General features: G+C 47.6%; 1 protein-coding gene across 1 annotated transcript; it reads left to right on the forward strand.

The window, feature by feature from the left end:
• Positions 1 to 10,525: 10,525 nt before the first annotated feature.
• LOC124018580 (pancreatic secretory granule membrane major glycoprotein GP2-like) lies at positions 10,526 to 22,686 on the forward strand. Its single transcript, XM_046333914.1, has 10 exons — positions 10,526 to 10,552; positions 10,960 to 11,069; positions 12,942 to 13,601; positions 13,890 to 14,078; positions 15,832 to 16,037; positions 16,235 to 16,386; positions 18,630 to 18,878; positions 19,097 to 19,256; positions 22,443 to 22,517; positions 22,642 to 22,686. The coding sequence occupies exons 2-10, from the start codon at positions 11,003 to 11,005 to the stop codon at positions 22,684 to 22,686; spliced, it is 1,803 nt and encodes a 600-aa protein (XP_046189870.1). The 5' UTR covers positions 10,526 to 10,552; positions 10,960 to 11,002.
• The last annotated feature ends 187 nt before the right edge of the window (positions 22,687 to 22,873 follow it).

The following is a 22,873-nucleotide window of genomic DNA, read 5'->3' on the forward strand; positions in this document are numbered from 1 at the left end:
AGGACCTATAGACACCTGGAGAGAACACAGCATTATATCAGGACCTATAGACACCTGGAGAGAACACAGCATTATATCAGGACCTATAGACACCTGGAGAGAACACAGCATTATATCAGGACCTATAGACACCTGGAGAGAACACAGCATTATATCAGGACCTATAGACACCTGGAGAGAACACAGCATTGTATCAGGACCTATAGACACCTGGAGAGAACACAACATTATATCAGGACCTATAGACACCTGGACCAACCTGGAGAGAACACAACATTATATCAGGACCTATAGACACCTGGAGAGAACACAGCATTATATCAGGACCTATAGACACCCGGACCAACCTGGAGAGAGCACAGCATTATATCAGGACCTATAGACACCCGGACCAACCTGGAGAGAGCACAGCATTATATCAGGACCTATAGACACCCGGACCAACCTGGAGAGAGCACAGCATTATATCAGGACCTATAGACACCCGGACCAACCTGGAGAGAGCACAGCATTATATCAGGACCTATAGACACCCGGACCAACCTGGAGAGAGCACAGCATTATATCAGGACCTATAGACACCCGGACCAACCTGGAGAGAGCACAGCATTATATCAGGACCTATAGACACCCGGACCAACCTGGAGAGAGCACAGCATTATATCAGGACCTATAGACACCCGGACCAACCTGGAGAGAGCACAGCATTATATCAGGACCTATAGACACCTGGAGAGAACACAGCATTATATCAGGACCTATAGACACCTGGAGAGAACACAGCATTATATCAGGACCTATAGACACCTGGAGAGAACACAGCATTGTATCAGGACCTATAGACACCTGGACCAACCTGGAGAGAACACAACATTATATCAGGACCTATAGACACCTGGACCAACCTGGAGAGAACACAACATTATATCAGGACCTATAGACACCTGGAGAGAACACAGCATTATATCAGGACCTATAGACACCTGGAGAGAACACAACATTATATCAGGACCTATAGACACCTGGAGAGAACACAACATTATATCAGGACCTATAGACACCTGGAGAGAACACAACATTATATCAGGACCTATAGACACCTGGAGAGAACACAACATTATATCAGGACCTATAGACACCTGGACCAACCTGGAGAGAACACAACATTATATCAGGACCTATAGACACCTGGAGAGAACACAGCATTATATCAGGACCTATAGACACCTGGAGAGAACACAGCATTATATCAGGACCTATAGACACCTGGAGAGAACACAGCATTATATCAGGACCTATATATATATATCAGGGCCTCGTCTATAAGCCATAGAGAGAGGGATAATGCCTGTGGAACACTATGGCTCCGTTTCAAATGGCACCCTATTCCCTACTTATGGCACCCTATTCCCTACTTATGGCACCCTATTCCCTATTTAGTGCACTACTTTTGACCATCTTAGTAAACAAAAGTTATGCACTATATAGGGAATAGGGTGCCATTTGAGTCTGTGTTTAGATGAGTGGGAACAGTTCACCTTTCCCTCAGCGTGAATAGTTGATATGATGTCATCATGGTGACAACTGGCTATTGTTGGTCATCTAGAGCAAAGAGAAAAGGGTTTGGAATAAGACAAAGGGATCAGGTCAGATCTTTTCTTGTTATTAATCCGCTGATTCAGCGTGACTAAATGGAGATGTATTACGTGAGAGTTGAAACAGGCATATCTATAGTACAAACAGAAGACTAAATGGAGATGTATTACGTGAGAGTTGAAACAGGCATATCTATAGTACAAACAGAAGACTAAATGGAGATGTATTACGTGAGAGTTGAAACAGGCATATCTATAGTACAAACAGAAGACTAAATGGAGATCTATTACGTGAGAGTTGAAACAGGCATATCTATAGTACAAACAAAAGACAAAAAACTTAAAGATAAAGGGAACAATGTCAAGAACACTTAGAGGTAGCCTATCTGTCAGCACGGCACAGTTGAAACAGGCATATCTATATCACAAACAGAAGACAAAAAAAAACAGATTGATAAAAATGGGACAATGGTTATCCAGCTAGGGTGTATCCTAAAGCATGGCCAGGTCGAAACAAGCATATATACACTGCTCAAAAAAATAAAGGGAACACTTAAACAACACAATGTAACTCCAAGTCAATCACACTTCTGTGAAATCAAACTGTCCACTTAAGAAAGCAACACTGATTGACAATAAATTTCACATGCTGTTGTGCAAATGGAATAGACAACAGGTGGAAATTATAGGCAATTAGCAAGACATACCCAATAAAGGAGTGGTTCTGCAGGTGTTGACCACAGACCACTTCTCAGTTCCTATTGTGAGCGTACCAAGTAATTAGGCGTCACTCTAAAGCGGGAAGGTGGAATAAACGAGTCAGGAGTAGGTTTTTCTGATTGAACACGGTTCTCTATTGAGGGTATTTTGTCAACAAAAACATTAACATAATCAATGAAAAATCTTCCAAGGAAAAAAACACACATCTTCTTCTCCAGATGAAACAAGAACACAATAGGATAATCTTTAAACTACAACAAACATAAATCACGGGTTTGTCACCATCTTCGTGGTTCTTTCAGCACAGCTTCTCTCTCTCGGTGGCCATCTTCCAAAGATAGTTTCCCCCTTCTCTGCTGGTTCCATTCTCTCTTTTATAGGGGAAGGAGAGTATCTCATTAGTACCGTCAGCTGTGCTTAATTGACTCTGGTTACCTTGTCTCCCATGCTTTGTTGGGCTACTATCCATGAGCCCAGCCTTCCCTCTAGTGGTCCTTCCACATACCTTCTCCCCCAGGACCGAACCGGAGGGTCGGGCGCCAGACACACCGTCTTGGTCGCGTCGGGACAGCGCGTCTGCATTCCCGTTCCTCGATCCGGCCCTGTGGATGACATGGAAAGAGAATGGTTGTAAAGACAAAAACCATCTGGCTATTCTGTTGTTATTGTTTCTCTTACCAGCCATCCACGTGAGGGGCGCATGGTCAGTAACTAATGCAAACCTCCGACCCAGTAGGTAGTACCGGAGATAATCGAGGGCCCACTTGATGGCTAACGCCTCTTTCTCTACGGTCGCATACCTCTGTTCCCGATCGCTGAGTTTCCTACTAATGAAGAGAATCGGCTTCTCTGCTTCACCTTCACCCTGAGCTAGTACGGCCCCGAGCCCTGTATCCGAGGCGTCGACCTGCACAATGAACTCTTGTGAGAAGTCCGGAGCCTGTAGAACGGGATCAGAACACAGGCCATCTTTTAACAATTGAAAGGCCTCTTCCGCCTCATCTTTCCACTCTACCTGGTTTGGCAGGTTTTTCCTGATGAGGTTTGTGAGGGGGTTGGCAATGGTTGCATATCCCGGGATAAAACGGCGATAATATCCTGTTATCCCTAAGAAGGCCCGAACGTCTCGCTTGGTCCGGGGTCGAGGCCAGTCACGAATTGCCCTGGTCTTCTCTGCCTGCGGGCGTATTTTCCCATTCCCCACGGTATACCCCAGGTATTCCGGTTCGGACAGGCCCAGGCAGCATTTATTTGGATTGGCTGTCAACCCTGTGGCTTCCAAACTCACGAGCACCGCCCGTAATCGCAGGAGGTGACTATCCCAGTCCTCGCTGTGGATGACCACATCGTCTATGTACGCCGCTGCATACTCTTGATGGGGCCGTAGAATGGCATCCATGAGGCGTTGGAAGGTTGCAGCGGCTCCGTGCAGTCCGAAGGGCATCCTCACATACTGGAAAAGCCCCTCTGGGGTGGCGAAGGCAGTCTTTGGGCGATCCTCCGGAGCCACCGGCACTTGCCAATATCCCTTCGTCAAATCCAGGGTAGTGATGAACTTGGCCTTTCCTAAGCACTCCAAGAGTTCATCCACGCGGGGCATGGGGTACGCATCGAATGTAGAGATGGCATTCACGCCCCTAAAGTCGTTGCAGAGTCTCATACTACCATCGGCTTTGGGGACCAGGACTATGGGACTGGACCACTCGCTCGTCGAGGGCTCGATCACGCCCATCCTCAACATCTCCCTCACCTCTTTCTTAGCGATGACTCGGCGAGCCTCAGGAATCCTGTAAGGGCGGATATGCACTTTCTTGCCGGGTTCAGTGTGGATATGGTGGAACAGGACATCTGTTTGTCCTGGGAATGGAGAGAATATTCGACCAAAGTTCATAATCAGCTTGTCTAGCTGTCTTGACTGCTCCGGTAGGAGAGTTTGGCCATGGCGCACCTGTGGTAGAGCCTCTTTTTTTTCTTTGCCCTCCAGGGCCATCAAAGCCACCTCCTCCTCTCGTCCATGGTACGTCTTCAGCAGGTTTATGTGATAGAGTTGGACCTTCTTCCTCCTGTCAGGTTGCTTGATGAGGTAATTGACCGGTGAGACCCTTTTCATTACCTCGTAGGGCCCCCTCCACTGCGCCAGCAAGCGATGTTCGGCCGTGGGCACGGTCGAACATCGGTGAACTCACGGGGGGTCGCAGATTTATCATAGGCCCGGCCTTGGGTCCTTTGGGCCTTCTCCATATGCTCCTTGACTATGGGCCACACTGCTGACAGGCGGTCTCTCATCAGGGTAACGTGTTCTATTGTGGATCGAAAGGGGCATGGTTGGGTCTCCCAGGTCTCCTTGGCTAAGTCGAGGTTTCCTCGACAGGGTCTGCCATAGAGCAATTCAAACGGAGAGAATCCAGTGGATGCCTGAGGTACTTCTCGCAGGGCAAACATTAAGTGTGGGAGAAGCATGTCCCAGTTTTTCCCGTCTCGGGACACCACTCTTCTCAACATGCTTTTAATTGTTTTGTTCAAGCGTTCACACAACCCATCTGTTTGAGGGTGGAATATGCTTGTACGTATCTGTTGAACCTGATATAACCGACACAAGTCCTTCATCAACCGGGACATGAACGGGGTTCCTTGATCGGTTAAGATCATCTTGGGAAGGCCCACACGAGAGAACATCAGGAATAACTCCTTGGCAATTCCCTTTGACGACATGTTACGCAGGGGTATGGCCTCCGGGAACTTGGTAGCATAATCTATAACCACTAGGATGTACTCATGTCCTCTGGCGGATTTTGGGAGGGGTCCTACGAGGTCCATAGCTATGCGTTCAAAGGGAGTCTCTATGATGGGGAGAGGAATCAAAGGGTTACGTAGGTGTGGCCATTGGGCTGTACGTTGACATTGATCACACGTCTTACAATACCTGGCCACATCTCGGGTGACACGGGGCCAATAGAATCTCTGCATGATTCTGTCAATAGTCTTGTCTCGTGCCAGGTGTCCTCCTAGGACGTGGGAATGGGCTAACTGTAGAACTGTATCCCTGTATGGTCTAGGCACCATTAGTAATTCCTGGTTTTCCCCCCTTCGTCGTACGACCCAGTATAAGAGACCCCGCCTGATTGCATAGTAAGGAAGAGGGGGCTCACCTGATCCGTCGACGTTCCTCCCGTCGATCACCTTCACCTTCCTCATGGCCTCCCTTAGGTCTGGGTCTCTATGCTGCGAGGTGCCGAACTGTCCCTTTAATTCCTGGGGCAGGTCAACCTCAGTAGAGGGATGTGGAGGTTGTTCCACATCCCCATCAGGGGAGACCGAGGAGAATCCCTTCCAGGTTCCCTCCTCGGATGGAGCTTCAAATATATCCCTTAGTGCCTGGTTGCTCCTTACTTCCTGCGTTGTGTATAACCCTTCACAGGCGTCTTCATCGGTGGTTTCCTGGAATATCTGTCGTAAACGTTGGGTCGCTATTTCTTCCTCTGCAGTAGAGGACGAGGACGCGGCTACGTCTCCTTGTAGTACCACTACCTCGGGCTTGGAGATTCTCTTCTTTCCTGTCCCCCTTCTTCCCGTGCATAACGTCATCTGCCGAAGCTCCTTATATAGGGGACAGTCTCTCCCGATCAATAATGGCACCTTCAGCTGGGGCACTTTCCCTGCCCTGACTGTACACCTTCCTTTTGGAGTGAGAATGGGCAGATTCACAGTGGGGTAATAGTGGGTGTCTCCATGGATACAGGATACGGCTACTTTGTCTGGTAGCAGTGTTGCGGAGGTCACCATCCGCTCCTCTACTAACGTAACCATACTTCCCGAATCGAGAATAGCTACCACATCTTGTCCTTCAACTCGCACCGGAATCTCTGAGGCTGGGGCTATCTCTGCTAACCAACAGTGTTGATCCTGCCCCCTCAAAACGGGATGTGTGGGGGTAGGCAGTGACGACTCCGTGACCATGGGCTCATCCTTGCTAGGACATTGTGGGGCATAATGGTTGGGAGACTGACACTTATAACATCGACCCGGCTGTGTGGTGGCTGACTTCTCCCACCTCCGGGGGGGGCTTGGACGTTTCGGTGGCGGGCGCGCCGGGATGAGTCGTGGTACGGGATTGGAAGACTCCTTCCGTTCCTCCTTGTCACTTTTTAACAGCTCCCCTGTAGACCGATATGTTTCCACCGCCTGGGCTATATCGTTGGCTGACAACGGGTTGGCTTGCCCCACAACCCTTTTTAAGTCACTGGGTAATTCTCTCAATATCTTGTCCACTACGAGAGTCTCTATCACATGTCCTACTCCTTTTCCAGGTTCTAGCCACTGTTTCGTCAGTCGTATTAAGGCGAAGATCTGGGCACGGACGGGTTGATCAGCTGTATAGGTCCATTGATGGAACTTTACAGCCCTATCTCTGGCAGTCAGCTGGTACCGGGACAGGATCTCGGTTTTTAGTCGCCCATAGTCCGCAGCTTCGCGGGAATCCAGGTCAAAATAGGCTTCCTGAGCCACCCCGGTCAAAAGAGGAGCTAATGCGCTAGCCCATTCTGTGGGCGGCCACTCTTCCAAGGTGGCCGTTCTTTCGAAGGTCATGAGGAAGGCCTCAATATCATCCTCCTTGGAGAGACGAGGTAAGATGGCGTGAGCAGCCGCTCTTGGCCTAACTCTAGGTTCTTCTCGTCGACTCAGCTGTTGTTGTAGGAGTTCTATGGTTGTCTGCTGTGCCGTGATCAATTGTTGTAGTAGGGCGTTATCCATCGTTCTTGAATGGTTCCTCCGGGTCTTCTGGAAGAATATTAATTTACTCACTTATCCTTGTGTCACTCGTCCACCTAATGCCTGCATCCTCCACCAATGTGAGCGTACCAAGTAATTAGGCGTCACTCTAAAGAGGGAAGGTGGAATAAACGAGTCAGGAGTAGGTTTTTCTGATTGAACACGGTTCTCTATTGAGGGTATTTTGTCAACAAAAACATTAACATAATCAATGAAAAATCTTCCAAGGAAAAAAACACACATCTTCTTCTCCAGATGAAACAAGAACACAATAGGATAATCTTTAAACTACAACAAACATAAATCACGGGTTTGTCACCGTCTTCGTGGTTCTTTCAGCACAGCTTCTCTCTCTCGGTGGCCATCTTCCAGAGATAGTTTCCCCCTTCTCTGCTGGTTCCATTCTCCCTTTTATAGGGGAAGGAGAGTATCTCATTAGTACCGTCAGCTGTGCTTAATTGACTCTGGTTACCTTGTCTCCCATGCTTTGTTGGGCTACTATCCATGAGCCCAGCCTGCCCTCTAGTGGTCCTTCCACACTATGCTTCCTGGATGATGTTTTGGTCACTTTTGAATGCTGGCGGTGCTTTCACTTTAGTGTAGCATGAGACGGAGTCTACAACCCACACAAGTGGTTCAGGTAGTGCAGCTCATCCAGGATGGCACATCAATGCGAGCTGTGGCAAGAAGGTTTGCTGTGTCTGTCAGCGTAGTGTCCAGAGCATGGAGGCACTACCAGGAGACAGGCCAGTACATCAGGAGATGTGGAGGAGGCCGTAGGAGGGCAAGAACCCAGCAGCAGGACCGCTTTCTCCGCCTTTGTGCAAGGAGGAGCACTGCCAGAGCCCTGCAAAATGACCTCCAGCAGGCCACAAATGTGCATGTGTCTGCTCAAACGGTCAAAAACAGACTCCATGAGGGTGGAATGAGGGCCCGACGTCCACAGTTGGGGGTTGTGCTTACAGCCCAACACCGTGCAGGACGTTTTTCATTTGCCAGAGAACACCAAGATTGGCAAATTCGCCACTGGCGCCCTGTGCTCTTCACAGATGAAAGCAGGTTCACACTGACCACATGTGACAGACGTGACAGTCTGGAGACGCCGTGGAGAACGCTCTGCTGCCTGCAACATCCTCCAGCATGACCGGTTTGGCGGTGGGTCAGTCATGGTGTGGGGTGGCATTTTGTTGGGGGGCCGCACAGCCTTCCATGTGCTCGCCAGAGGTAGCCTGACTGCCATTAGGTACCGAGATGAGATCTTCAGACCCCTTGTGAGACCATATGCCGGTTGTCCCTGGGTTCCTCCTAATGCAAGACAATGCTAGACCTCATGTGGCTGGAGTGTGTCAGCAGTTCCTGCAAGAGGAAGGCATTGATGCTATGGACTGGCCCGCCCGTTCCCCAGACCTGAATCCAATTGAGCACATAATAATAATAATAATAATAATAATAATAATAATAATAATAATATATGCCATTTAGCAGACGCTTTTATCCAAAGCACATCTGGGACATCATGTCTCGCTCCATCCACCAACGCCACGTTGCACCACAGACTGTCCAGGAGTTGGTGGAAGCTTTAGTCCAGGTCTGGGAGGAGATCCCTCCGGAAACCATCCACCACCTCATTAGGAGCATGCCCAGGCGTTTTAGGGAGGTCATACAGGCACGTGGAGGCCACACACACTACTGAGCCTAATTTTTACTTGTTTTAAGGACATTACATCAAAGTTGGATCAGCCTGTAGTGTGTTTTTCCACTTTAATTTTGAGTGTGACTCCAAATCCAGACCTCCATGGGTTGATAAATTTGATTTCCATTGATAATTTTTGTGTGATTTTGTTGTCAGCACATTCAACTATGTAAAGAAAAAAGTATTTAATAAGAATATTTCATTCATTCAGATCTAGGATATGTTATTTTAGTGTTCCCTTTATTTTTTTGAGCAGTGTATATAGTACATACAAACAACAGAAAACAGATTTAAACACTGCACAGTTGAAACAGACATCTACAGTGCAAACATAAGACAAATAAACTGATTGAAAAACTGATGGAAGAAGGGTGGAAATGACATTAAAACAAGGGTGTTGGCCTATCCAATAGCACCAGCAACCCATGACACATGGTCTTTATAACAGAGATAAGAAGGCAGCCAAATGTTAAGTGGTTCTCTGGGATATTGTGAGGCATTATTTACCTCATTAATCGCACGGTGTTGGCCTAATGCCACCCAACCACCAGCCACCAGCCACCAGCCACCAGCCACCAGCCACCAGCCACCACCCACCAGCCACCAGCCACCATCCACCAGCCACCAGCCACCACCCACCAGCCACCACCCACCAGCCACCACCCACCAGCCACCAGCCACCAACCACCAACCACCAGCCACCAGCCACCAGCCACCAGCCACCAGCCACCAGCCACCACCCACCACCCACCAGCCACCACCCACCAGCCACCAGCCACCAGCCACCAGCCACCAGCCACCAGCCACCACCCACCAGCCACCACCCACCAGCCACCACCCACCAGCCACCAGCCACCAGCCACCAGCCACCACCCACCAGCCACCACCCACCAGCCACCAGCCACCAGCCACCAGCCACCAGCCACCAGCCACCACCCACCACCCACCAGCCACCACCCACCAGCCACCAGCCACCAGCCACCACCCACCACCCACCAGCCACCACCCACCAGCCACCAGCCACCAGCCACCAGCCACCAGCCACCACCCACCACCCACCAGCCACCACCCACCAGCCACCAGCCACCAGCCACCAGCCACCAGCCACCAGCCACCACCCACCACCCACCAGCCACTTGCCCTGTCGCTTAATTAGTTTGAAAACATCCATTGTATCTGCCGCCACCCAACAGAGCATATAGACTTTACCTTAACCACACCCCAGGGTTTTATGCTTATGCATTCCTTACATTTCACCGATGATACAGATGTAGGATCGTAATTTGAGCCAATTTGCCTCAGAAGGAAAATAATCCTGCAGCAACAGAAAATGTGAATTACTACCTAGATTATAATTGGGGGTTGATACATTTTTTGTAAAATAAAATCAAGTCTGATATTTCTGAGTGGAAATGACAAACTTTAGAAGCCTTCTTAATACACTGGGAAATGTTCAGCAACAACAGAGTGATCAAATTAAGATTATACTGTAGTTGGGATCTATAGTTGTGATTCAACCTCTTCCACACCTATTGTTTGCCTGAAATCCAGTCAGTTTTGTCTGACATTTCACTCCTTTACTCAGGGTCATTGTCAAACAGTTTATCAGGACAAGGAGTGGCAGGGAGTGGAATGAGAGCTGAACAGACTGGGACCCAGGCTAAGGTCTTGTCCCTGGGAATATTGCACAATGTGACCCGCTTCCCCCCTCCCCGATAACCAGTGTATAAATGCCTCGTTTACAGGTGGTTCCAGCAGTCAGCATCAACATTTGGTAAGTCAGTACTCCTCTCAGATCACTATTCATACTGTATGGTTAAACAAAGTTCTTTTTGGTTTGGTGAAATTAATATACCTGCACTGAGTTTGAAATGTTATAATATCCTCCAGAGAATGTGTGTCCATGCTTAATATCTATTATTGTATTAGATGTTTTGTTATAATATCCTCCAGAGAATGTGTGTCCATGCTTAATATCTATTATTGTATTAGATGTTTTGTAACAGGGTTAATTGCAGTCTTGTGACAGAAAATAAAATGTTTCTTATCACCATAGGATGACCTGTATAGATACAGTCAAATTAAATCAGGTCAAACGTGCATTTAAACGTGACTGACGTTCCAGTGGATGTAAATTGTGGATAAAGTGTGGATTAATATAATAAGTGTATTTTCCTTCAGGTTGTGTTCCCCGTTTCTGCCCCTGTAGAAGTAACTAGTGTTGATGAGGATGATCCTGGTGGCTCTGCTGGTGCCTCTACTGGTTCTGTCCAGCGCTGGACATACTTCAGGTACACACATATATACTATATTTAATACATCAACAGCTGGACATACCTCAGGTACACACAAATATACTATATATTTAATACATCAACAGCTGGACATACCTCAGGTACACACAAATATACTATATATTTAATACATCAACAGCTGGACATACCTCAGGTACACACAAATATACTATATATTTAATACATCAACAGCTGGACATACCTCAGGTACACACAAATATACTATATATTTAATACATCAACAGCTGGACATACCTCAGGTACACACATATATACTATATATTTAATAAATCAACAGCTGGACACCTCAGGTACACACAAATATACTATATATTTAATACATCAACAGCTGGACACCTCAGGTACACACAAATATACTATATATTTAATACATCAACAGCTGGACATACCTCAGGTACACACAAATATACTATATATTTAATACATCAACAGCTGGACATACCTCAGGTACACACAAATATACTATACTTTACATTCGGAAAGTATTCAGACCCCTTGACTTTCTCCACATTTTCTTACATTACAGCCTCATTCTAAAATGGATTAAATTAATTTTTTCCTCATCAATCTACACACAATACCCCATAATGACAAAGCGAAAACAGGTTTTTAGAATTTGAATAAAACATAAATGATGTATTTACATAAGTATTCAGACCCTTTGCTATGAGACTCGAAATTGAGCTCATGTGCAACCTGTTTCCGTTGATCATCCTTGAGATATTTTTACAACTTTACAACTTGATTGGAGTCCACCTGTAGGTTATTCAATTGATTGGACATGATTTGGAAATTGGACATGATTTCCATTCATATATGGAAGAAGTTTGGAACCACCAAGACTCTTCCTAGAGCTGGCCGCCTGGCCAAGCTGAGTAATCGGAGGAGAAGGGCCTTGGTCAGGGAGGTGACTCTGACATAGCTCCAGAAGGACAACCATCTCTGTACCACTCCACCAATCAGGCCATTATGGTAGAGTGGCCAGACAGAAGCCACTCCTCAGTAAAATGTACATGACAGCCCACTTGGCCAAAAGGCACCTAAAGGACTCTCAGACCATGAGAAACAATACTCTCTGGTCTGATGAAACCAAGATTGAACTCTTTGGCCTGAATACCAAGCATCACGTCTTGGGAAAACCGGGCACCAAACCCTACGGTGAAGCATGGTGGTTGCAGCATCATGCTGTGGGGAGATTTTCAGTGGCAGGGACTGAGAGACTAGTCAGGATCGAGGGCAAGATGAACATAGCAATGTACAGAGAGATCCTTGATGAAAACCTGCTTCAGGGTGCTCAGGACCTCAGACTGGGGCAAAGGTTCACCTTCCAACAGGACAACGACCCTAAGCACACAGCCAAGACAACGCAGGAGGCTTCGGGACAGGTCTCAGAATGTCCTTGAGGGTAAAACACGATTTAATCCATTTTACAAATAGGCTGTAAAGTAACAACATGTGGAAAAGGTCAAGGGGTCTGAATACTTTCCAAATGCACTGTATATTTAAAACATTAAATGATTTATGTTTATTCATAATGAATACTATATATGATATAAACCATACTGTATAGCATTTTTTCATTTGTTCATTTTTGCATTGTCTTATTTTAGTTCTGCCATATCTAACTCTGAACAACATATTTTTGTTTAGAGTTGACAGTGCAGGGATACATGTATTATGTGTGAAGTGTTTTTATACAGTATAATATTATATAACCCACCACACAACAGACTTTCTCTGCTCTTTTAGTGGCAGAACCTAAAAATGGAAGCATCAAAACAATTCAGTTGTATCATGATACCTCAACCTAAAAAGATGATGAACCCATATATTCCCAAATTCCCACAGGTACGATTGTCACCAGCTGCGAGGCGTGTCACGAACAAGCCGTCTGCCACACCTCCCCCATGACAGGTGACATCACATGCACCTGTAAGAAGGGCTTCTCCGGAGACGGCCTCATCTGTTTACCTGGCCACACCTCCACCGCCGACCACCACCACGCCCCTCGCCGTGTCCGCCGCTCCTACCCCACCTCCACCTCCAACACCAACCTTGCCCATGTCCGGTTCAGCTGCGGCTTCAACGAGTGCGCCGACGGGGAGGACTGCATCACGGTCGCCGGCATCCAGCAGTGCTCCAACCCCTGTAAGATCTACACGGTCCTGAACGACGCCTGGCGTTCCACCAACAACCACGTGGGCAACAAGCACTGCGACCGCAACGTCCGCTGGGACGGCTATTACCGCATGTTCATCGGCAACCAGAGCGTGTCCATGCCGGACAGGTGCGTGGATTCCTTCCAGTGCGGCACCCAGGCTCCCTTGTGGCTGGCGTTTCCTCCCCCCCAGCAGGTGGATGAAATTGTCCAGAGTGCAGTCTGCGCCAGCTTCAATGGGGACTGCTGCTGGGTGCAGTCTCAGCCCATCCACGTCAAGGCATGCCCTGGGAACTACTTTGTGTACAAGTTCGTCATGCCTCCCGGGTGCTACTTCGCCTATTGTGCATGTAAGGTTTCGCCTGCTGCTTTGCCAAGTTCTGAGTGGGGCTTGTTGATGTTGTTCTGCCTTTTGAATTGAAGTTGTATTTATTTTTAAACTGTTTACTGCTTAGTCATTCACCAGCTGGTTATATGCACCTTGATGTTCTTCTTATGGCCCTAGATATCAACAGTACTCAGCATATTCATCCATTCATTCATATTGATTCTGGTAATACCAGCATACTAGTTCTTTCAAAACATGAGCGATGAATGTTCCCTCATAACTGTGTCTCCTGTTTAACTCCTTGTTCCAGATGTGTCAGCTCCCACCACAACACCAAAACCAGTCACATCTACAGAAATGCCAGTAGAGAACAATCGCACCACAACAACAACACAGTCACAGGTTTCCACGACTACGCCAAAAGCAATGTGTAGTACCTGCAGAGCGGGGGAGACCTGCGTGAGCACCGATGGGGTCACTTGGCGGTGTGAGAGGCCAGGTGAGTTCTCAGAAAACACCTGCTTGAGGACCTATGTACTGTACTCTCTTAGAAAAACAGGTGCTAATTAGAACCTAAAAGGGTTCTTCGGCTGTCCCCATAAGAGAACCCTGTGAAGAACCCTTTTTTGGTGCCAGCTATAACCATTTTGGTTCCAGTTAGAACCCTATTGGGTTCCAAGTAGAACCCCTGCCTGGAACCAAAAAGAGTTCTACCTGGAACCAAAAAGGGTTGGAACCAAAAAGGGTTCTACCTGGAACCAAAAAGGGTTCTACCTGGAACCAAAAAGGGTTCTACCTGGAACCAAAAAGGGTTATCCTATGGGGACATTCAAAGAACCCTTTTGGAACCCTTTTTTCGAAGAGTTTATATGATCATTTGTAATTCCTTCTTTTCATTTTGGGTTCTTGAATAACTTATTTTCTGTTGTCTTTATTTTCTCATCCCTTTGTCTCTCTCTTCCTCTCTTACAGATCAGCCTGTTTCTCATCCCTCTGTCTCTCTCTTCCTCTCTTACAGATCAGCCTGTTTCTCATCCCTCTGTCTCTCTCTTCCTCTCTTACAGATCAGCCTGTTTCTCATCCCTCTGTCTCTCTCTTCCTCTCTTATAGATCAGCCTGTTTCTCATCCCTCTGTCTCTCTCTTCCTCTGTTACAGATCAGCCTGTTTCTCATCCCTCTGTCTCTCTCTTCCTCTCTTACAGATCAGCCTGTTTCTCATCCCTCTGTCTCTCTCTTCCTCTGTTACAGATCAGCCTGTTTCTCATCCCTCTGTCTCTCTCTTCCTCTCTTACAGATCAGCCTGTTTCTCATCCCTCTGTCTCTCTCTTCCTCTGTTACAGATCAGCCTGTTTCTCATCCCTCTGTCTCTCTCTTCCTCTCTTACAGATCAGCCTGTTTCTCATCCCTCTGTCTCTCTCTTCCTCTGTTACAGATCAGCCTGTTTCTCATCCCTCTGTCTCTCTCTTCCTCTCTTACAGATCAGCCTGTTTCTCATCCCTCTGTCTCTCTCTTCCTCTCTTACAGATCAGCCTGTTTCTCATCCCTCTGTCTCTCTCTTCCTCTGTTACAGATCAGCCTGTTTCTCATCCCTCTGTCTCTCTCTTCCTCTGTTACAGATCAGCCTGTTTCTCATCCCTCTGTCTCTCTCTTCCTCTCTTACAGATCAGCCTGTTTCTCATCCCTCTGTCTCTCTCTTCCTCTCTTACAGATCAGCCTGTTTCTCATCCCTCTGTCTCTCTCTTCCTCTCTTACAGATCAGCCTGTTTCTCATCCCTTTGTCTCTCTCTTCCTCTCTTACAGATCAGCCTGTTTCTCATCCCTCTGTCTCTCTCTTCCTCTCTTACAGATCAGCCTGTTTCTCATCCCTCTGTCTCTCTCTTCCTCTCTTACAGATCAGCCTGTTTCTCATCCCTCTGTCTCTCTCTTCCTCTCTTACAGATCAGCCTGTTTCTTATCCCTCTGTCTCTCTCTTCCTCTCTTACAGATCAGCCTGTTTCTCATCCCTCTGTCTCTCTCTTCCTCTCTTACAGATCAGCCTGTTTCTTATCCCTCTGTCTCTCTCTTCCTCTCTTATAGATCAGCCTGTTTCTCATCCCTCTGTCTCTCTCTTACAGATCAGCCTGTTTCTTATCCCTATGTCTCTCTCTTCCTCTCTTACAGATCAACCTGTTTCTCATCCCTCTGTCTCTCTCTTCCTCTCTTACAGATCAGCCTGTTTCTCATCCCTCTGTCTCTCTCTTCCTCTCTTACAGATCAGCCTGTTTTGCTGCACCCAGAGGTAGTATGTGGGCGGAGCCTGGTACAGGTGGGTCTCAACAGGACTAACCTGGAGGCCGCTGGTCTGGACGCCACCACCGCTAACCTGGCCGACCCCCGGTGTAACGCTCACGAAGAGCGTGGCGGCATGGTATGGTACCAGGTGGAGCGCACGGAGGGCGCCTGCGGAAACACTCTGGAGGTGAGAAGAGACCCGTTCACCCCGTTCCTCACCGAAACGTTCAACAGAGAACACTTGCTGTGAGACATGTTGCCATCAACAGAAAATGATGAACAGATGAACTGAAATACAATAGTCCAAGAGTGATATTATTGTGAGAACTGGTGAGAGGTCGTCTCCTGGCTTCTAATCTTCTTCCCTTTTCCCCCTTTCACCAGACAAACGGAACGGACGCCATCTTTTCCAACAGTTTATTCATCTACCACGTCCCCGACGTGTCCTTCAGGCGACCCGTGAGCGTGCCTTTCTCCTGTGCCTACCCTCTGGAATCAGAGACCAGCCTGGATGTGGCCATCAAACCCTACCTGTCGTAAGTGGTGATGTTACAGTAAACACTGTAAAACATGGACAATGTAACACAACAGGGGTGCATCTTTGACCAGTTTTATCATTGGAATGTGATACAATACGAGGCAGCGGTGTACTTTAGGACCATGCGGACGCCTCCGAGTGGTTGGGTAGGCTGGGTATCCGACTCGATTTAAAAACAATAATAACTATGCCCCCCCAACTTCTAAAAACAAAGTTGCGCCCCTGTAACGCAATGCAGGCTAACACATGTCAAGCTGTCAGTATTCTGTTAATGCAGGCTAACACATGTCAGACTGTCAGTATTCTGTTAATGCAGGCTAACACATGTCAGACTGTCAGTATTCTGTTAATGCAGGCTAACACATGAGAGACTGTCAGTATTCTGTTAATGCAGGCTAACACATGTCAGACTGTCATTATTCTGTTAATGCAGGCTAACACATGTCAGACTGTCAGTATCCTGTTAATGCAGGCTAACACATGAGAGACTGTCAGTATTCTGTTAATGCAGGCTAACACATGTCAGACTGTCATTATTCTGTTAATGCAGGCTAACACATGTCAGACTGTCAGTATCCTGTTAATGCAGGCTAACACATGTCAGACTGTCAGTATTCTGTTAATGCAGGCTAACACATGTCAGACTGTCAGTATTCTGTTAATGCAGGCTAACACATGTCAGACTGTCAGTATTCTGTTAATGCAGGCTAACACATGTCAGACTGTCAGTATTCTGTTAATGCAGGCTAACACATGTCAGACTGTCAGTATTCTGTTAATGTATAGACAGTTTATCCTCTAAACCCGTGGTTCTTGATGATCCTTTAGATAACTAGTTAAGATTTTATCACCTCCTCTGTTGTCACGCCCTGACCATAGAGAGCCCTCTAGGTTCTCTATGGTGTAATAGGCCAGGGCGTGACTAGGGGGGTTTCTAGGTATTATATTTCTATGTTGGTGTGTGTATGGTTCCCAGTTGGAGGCAGCTGATAATCGTTACCTCTAATTGGGGATCGTACTTAGTGTGTCCTTATTCCGACCTGCGATGTGGGATATGGTTTTGTATGAGTGCCTCTGTGCGCTACATAGTTCACGATCGTTATGTCTTTGTTGTTTTGGAAGTTTCACTATCGTTAAAATGTGGAACTCTACTCACGCTGCGCATTGGTCCAATTATTCATACAACGGTCGTGACATTTGTCCACTCACTCATCACAGTACTGTTTGTTCTGGGTGTTCCTCCAAGATATGTAGCTGAAGCTGGCTGTGTAACAGTGCTAAAACTATACTGATGGGTTCTGACTCCTAAACCTCAAATATTGAGTACCATAGTCAGGTTTCTACACCAGATGTTAATGGTTATCTGAAGGAGGAATGTTTGTGGTGGAGGCAGTTAAGCTTGGAATGTTTTGAGTAAAGGAGAGGCAATCACATGGTTGCAGGAACTGATAAGGATGGAGAGATGTGGGTTAGTGAGGAATGGAGATCAGGTCACATTGGGAGAAGGAACAGTTTATTGCCTGCATCACTTAACTTCCTGCCGAGCAATAAACATGTTTAGCGGGAAGGATGATGCTCCATCCACATTGGGGTATATATATATATATATATACTACCACTGGTGGAAACATGTCATGTTTAGAGGGAAGGAGGATGCTCCATCCACATTGGGGTCTATATATATATATATACTACCACTGGTGGAAACATGTCATGTTTAGAGGGAAGGAGGATGCTCCATCCACACTGGGGTCTATATATATATATATACTACCACTGGTGGAAACATGTCATGTTTAGAGGGAAGGAGGATGCTCCATCCACATTGGGGTCTATATATATATATATATATACTACCACTGGTGGAAACATGTCATGTTTAGAGGGAAGGAGGATGCTCCATCCACATTGGGGTCTATATATATATATATACTACCACTGGTGGAAACATGTCATGTTTAGAGGGAAGGAGGATGCTCCATCCACATTGGGGTCTATATATATATATATACTACCACTGGTGGAAACATGTCATGTTTAGAGGGAAGGAGGATGCTCCATCCACATTGGGGTCTATATATATATATACTACCACTGGTGGAAACATGTCGTTGCCTTATGCTGCTGTATGACCCAGTGGGTGAATTAACTTGGTTTCAGCTTTACTAAACGTCCGTGAGTTTTCTACTCTGTTTATTTGGAATCTAACAAAACCAAATCTCCTATTGGCCCATTTGACAGGCTGAAGGGTTCCAGAGTCGGTAAGGGCTCCAGAGTGGGCTCCAACATGACTCTGTACCACAGCGACGACTTCACAAAGGCTTACCCAGCGGGCGGAGTCACCTTGCCGGTGGGTTCCGTGCTGCACGTGGGCGTGTCCGTAGAGGAGTCCGAGACGGAGCGTTTCGTGGTCGTTCTGGAGGACTGCTATGCCACGCAATCCCCGACCCTAAAGACATCATGCGATACTACATCATTCAGAACAAGTATGTGTGCAGGTGTCTTGGTTTATACTCAAGGAACATATGGAGGAGGTTTTCCCAGACACAGATTAAGTCTGGTCCTGGACTAACACTTTACATGGAGCTTCTCCATATGCTTTTTACTCCAGGATCAGGCTTATTCTGTGTCTGGGAACCGAACCCTAATGTTTGTGTATTTTCTGTTGCGTTATCTAACCTAAACCCATGACCCTCCCTGTTTCCCAGATGTCCGACTGAACTCCGTCAGGTGAGGGTGGAGGAGAGCGGCTCGTCTCTCAGGGCTCGCTTCTCTGCTCTGCTGTTCCTGTACCAGGGGGACTACCGGGACGTCTTCCTGCACTGCAGACTCAGCCTGTGTGACCAGAGGAGCTCCTCCTGCACTCCAGTGAGTCCTGCATCTTTCCCGCTGACTCATCCACTCTGTCTGGTCTCTCTCTGGTCTCACTCAGTTTGTGGTCTCTCTCTGGTCTCACTCAGTCTGTGGTCTCTCTCTGGTCTCACTCAGTCTGTGGTCTCTCTCTGGTCTCTCTCTGGTCTCACTCAGTTTGTGGTCTCTCTCTGGTCTCACTCAGTTTGTGGTCTCTCTCTGGTCTCACTCAGTCTGTGGTCTCTCTCTGGTCTCACTCAGTCTGTGGTCTCTCTCTGGTCTCACTCAGTCTCTGGTCTCTCTCTGGTCTCACTCAGTCTGTGGTCTCTCTCTGGTCTCACTCAGTCTGTGTGTGGTGGTTTCTGACTCTCTCTGGTCTCCCTGTCTCAGTATCTGGTCTCTCTGACTCTCTCTGGTCTCTCTGTCTCAGTGTCTGGTCTCTCTGTCTCAGTGTCTGGTCTCTCTGACTCCTTCTAATCTCTCTGTCTGTGTCTGGTCTCTCTGACTCCTTCTCGTCTCTCTGTCTCAGTATCTGGTCTCTCTGACTCAGTGTCTGGTCTCTCTGTCTCAGTATCTGGTCTCTCTGACTCCTTCTCGTCTCTCTGTCTCAGTGTCTGATCTCTCTGACTCCTTCTCGTCTCTCTGTCTCAGTATCTGGTCTCTCTGACTCTCTCTGGTCTCTCTGTCTCAGGGTCTGGTCTCTCTGACTCCTTCTCGTCTCTCTGTCTCAGTGTCTGGTCTCTCTGACTCCATCTCGTCTCTCTGTCTCAGTGTCTGGTCTCTCTGTCTCAGTGTCTGGTCTCTCTGACTCCTTCTCGTCTCTCTGTCTCAGTGTCTGGTCTCTCTGACTCCATCTCGTCTCTCTGTCTCAGTGTCTGGTCTCTCTGACTCCTTCTCGTCTCTCTGTCTCAGTGTCTGGTCTCTCTGTCTCAGTGTCTGGTCTCTCTGACTCCTTCTCGTCTCTCTGTCTCAGTGTCTGGTCTCTCTGACTCTCTCTGGTCTCTCTGACTCCTTCTCGTCTCTCTGTCTCAGTGTCTGGTCTCTCTGACTCCTTCTCGTCTCTCTGTCTCAGTGTCTGGTCTCTCTGACTCCTTCTCGTCTCTCTGTCTCAGTGTCTGGTCTCTCTGTCTCAGTGTCTGGTCTCTCTGACTCCTTCTCGTCTCTCTGTCTCAGTGTCTGGTCTCTCTGACTCCATCTCGTCTCTCTGTCTCAGTGTCTGGTCTCTCTGTCTCAGTGTCTGGTCTCTCTGACTCCTTCTCGTCTCTCTGTCTCAGTGTCTGGTCTCTCTGACTCCATCTCGTCTCTCTGTCTCAGTGTCTGGTCTCTCTGACTCCTTCTCGTCTCTCTGTCTCAGTGTCTGGTCTCTCTGTCTCAGTGTCTGGTCTCTCTGACTCCTTCTCGTCTCTCTGTCTCAGTGTCTGGTCTCTCTGACTCTCTCTGGTCTCTCTGACTCCTTCTCGTCTCTCTGTCTCAGTGTCTGGTCTCTCTGACTCCTTCTCGTCTCTCTGTCTCAGTGTCTGGTCTCTCTGACTCCTTCTCGTCTCTCTGTCTCAGTGTCTGGTCTCTCTGTCTCAGTGTCTGGTCTCTCTGACTCCTTCTCGTCTCTCTGTCTCAGTGTCTGGTCTCTCTGACTCTCTCTGGTCTCTCTGACTCCATCTCGTCTCTTTGTCTCAGTGTCTGGTCTCTCTGACTCCTTCTCGTCTCTCTGTCACAGTGTCTGGTCTCTCTGTCTCAGTGTCTGGTCTCTCTGACTCCATCTCGTCTCTCTGTCTCAGTGTCTGGTCTCTCTGACTCTTTCTCGTCTCTCTGTCTCAGTGTCTGGTCTCTCTGACTCCTTCTCGTCTCTCTGTCTCAGTGTCTGGTCTCTCTGACTCTCTCTGGTCTCTCTGTCTCAGTGTCTGGTCTCTCTGACTCCTTCTCGTCTCTCTGTCTCAGTGTCTGGTCTCTCTGACTCTCTCTGGTCTCTCTGTCTCAGTGTCTGGTCTCTCTGACTCTCTCTGGTCTCTCTGTCTCAGTGTCTGGTCTCTCTGACTCCTTCTCGTCTCAGTGTCTGGTCTCTCTGACTCCTTCCCGTCTCTCTGTCTCAGTATCTGGTCTCTCTGACTCTCTCTGGTCTCTCTGTCTCAGTATCTGGTCTCTCTGACTCTCTCTGGTCTCTCTGTCTCAGTGTCTGGTCTCTCTGACTCTCTCTGGTCTCTCTGTCTCAGTGTCTGGTCTCTCTGTCTCAGTGTCTGGTCTCTCTGTCTCAGTGTCTGGTCTCTCTGACTCCTTCCCGTCTCTCTGTCTCAGTATCTGGTCTCTCTGTCTCAGTGTCTGGTCTCTCTGTCTCAGTTTCTGGTCTCTCTGTCTCAGTGTCTGGTCTCTCTGACTCCTTCTCGTCTCTCTGTCTCAGTATCTGGTCTCTCTGTCTCAGTGTCTGGTCTCTCTGTCTCAGTATCTGGTCTCTCTGTCTCAGTGTCTGGTCTCTCTGACTCCTTCTCGTCTCTCTGTCTCAGTGTCTGGTCTCTCTGTCTCAGTGTCTGGTCTCTCTGTCTCAGTGTCTCGTCTCTCTGTCTCAGTGTCTGGTCTCTCTGACTCTCTCTGGTCTCTCTGTCTCAGTGTCTGGTCTCTCTGACTCCTTCTCGTCTCTCTGTCTCAGTGTCTGGTCTCTCTGACTCTCTCTGGTCTCTCTGTCTCAGTGTCTGGTCTCTCTGACTCTCTCTGGTCTCTCTGTCTCAGTGTCTGGTCTCTCTGACTCCTTCTCGTCTCAGTGTCTGGTCTCTCTGACTCCTTCCCGTCTCTCTGTCTCAGTGTCTGGTCTCTCTGACTCTCTCTGGTCTCTCTGTCTCAGTGTCTGGTCTCTCTGACTCCTTCTCGTCTCAGTGTCTGGTCTCTCTGACTCCTTCCCGTCTCTCTGTCTCAGTATCTGGTCTCTCTGACTCTCTCTGGTCTCTCTGTCTCAGTGTCTGGTCTCTCTGACTCTCTCTGGTCTCTCTGTCTCAGTGTCTGGTCTCTCTGTCTCAGTGTCTGGTCTCTCTGTCTCAGTGTCTGGTCTCTCTGACTCCTTCCCGTCTCTCTGTCTCAGTATCTGGTCTCTCTGTCTCAGTGTCTGGTCTCTCTGACTCTCTCTGGTCTCTCTGTCTCAGTGTCTGGTCTCTCTGACTCCGTCCCGTCTCTCTGTCTCAGTGTTTGATCTCTCTGACTCCTTCTCGTCTCTCTCCTCAGATGTGCACCAAAAGGAAATACCGCTCTGTCACCCCCTCTGTCCCCTCGACCCCGTCACCATCGGACCAATCACCTGTGAGTACGACCTCTTATCAATCAACCAATAATAGATGTCATCAAACAAATGATGTTGATGTCAGTGATGGACACTCAGGTAACTAAGTAACTAAATAACAGTGTATTTGTTTTTGACTTTCAGGGTCCCAAAATGAAGATTGAACTTGTCAGGCTTCCTGTATCCTAAACAATGAATCCAGTTATCTAAATGATTAATGTAAAGTTCATAAACCTATCTCACCTATACATGATTTATGTCCTAAACCAGGCCATTTAATATATAATATCTTACATACATCCAGTTATAAATAATGATCTTTTAAGGATATTTTTATATTCCTCGTATTTCTAGAATGATTAGTAAAACATTTCTA

This window comes from Oncorhynchus gorbuscha, unplaced genomic scaffold (assembly GCF_021184085.1).
Source record: "Oncorhynchus gorbuscha isolate QuinsamMale2020 ecotype Even-year unplaced genomic scaffold, OgorEven_v1.0 Un_scaffold_550, whole genome shotgun sequence".
Taxonomy (NCBI): Eukaryota; Metazoa; Chordata; class Actinopteri; order Salmoniformes; family Salmonidae; genus Oncorhynchus; species Oncorhynchus gorbuscha.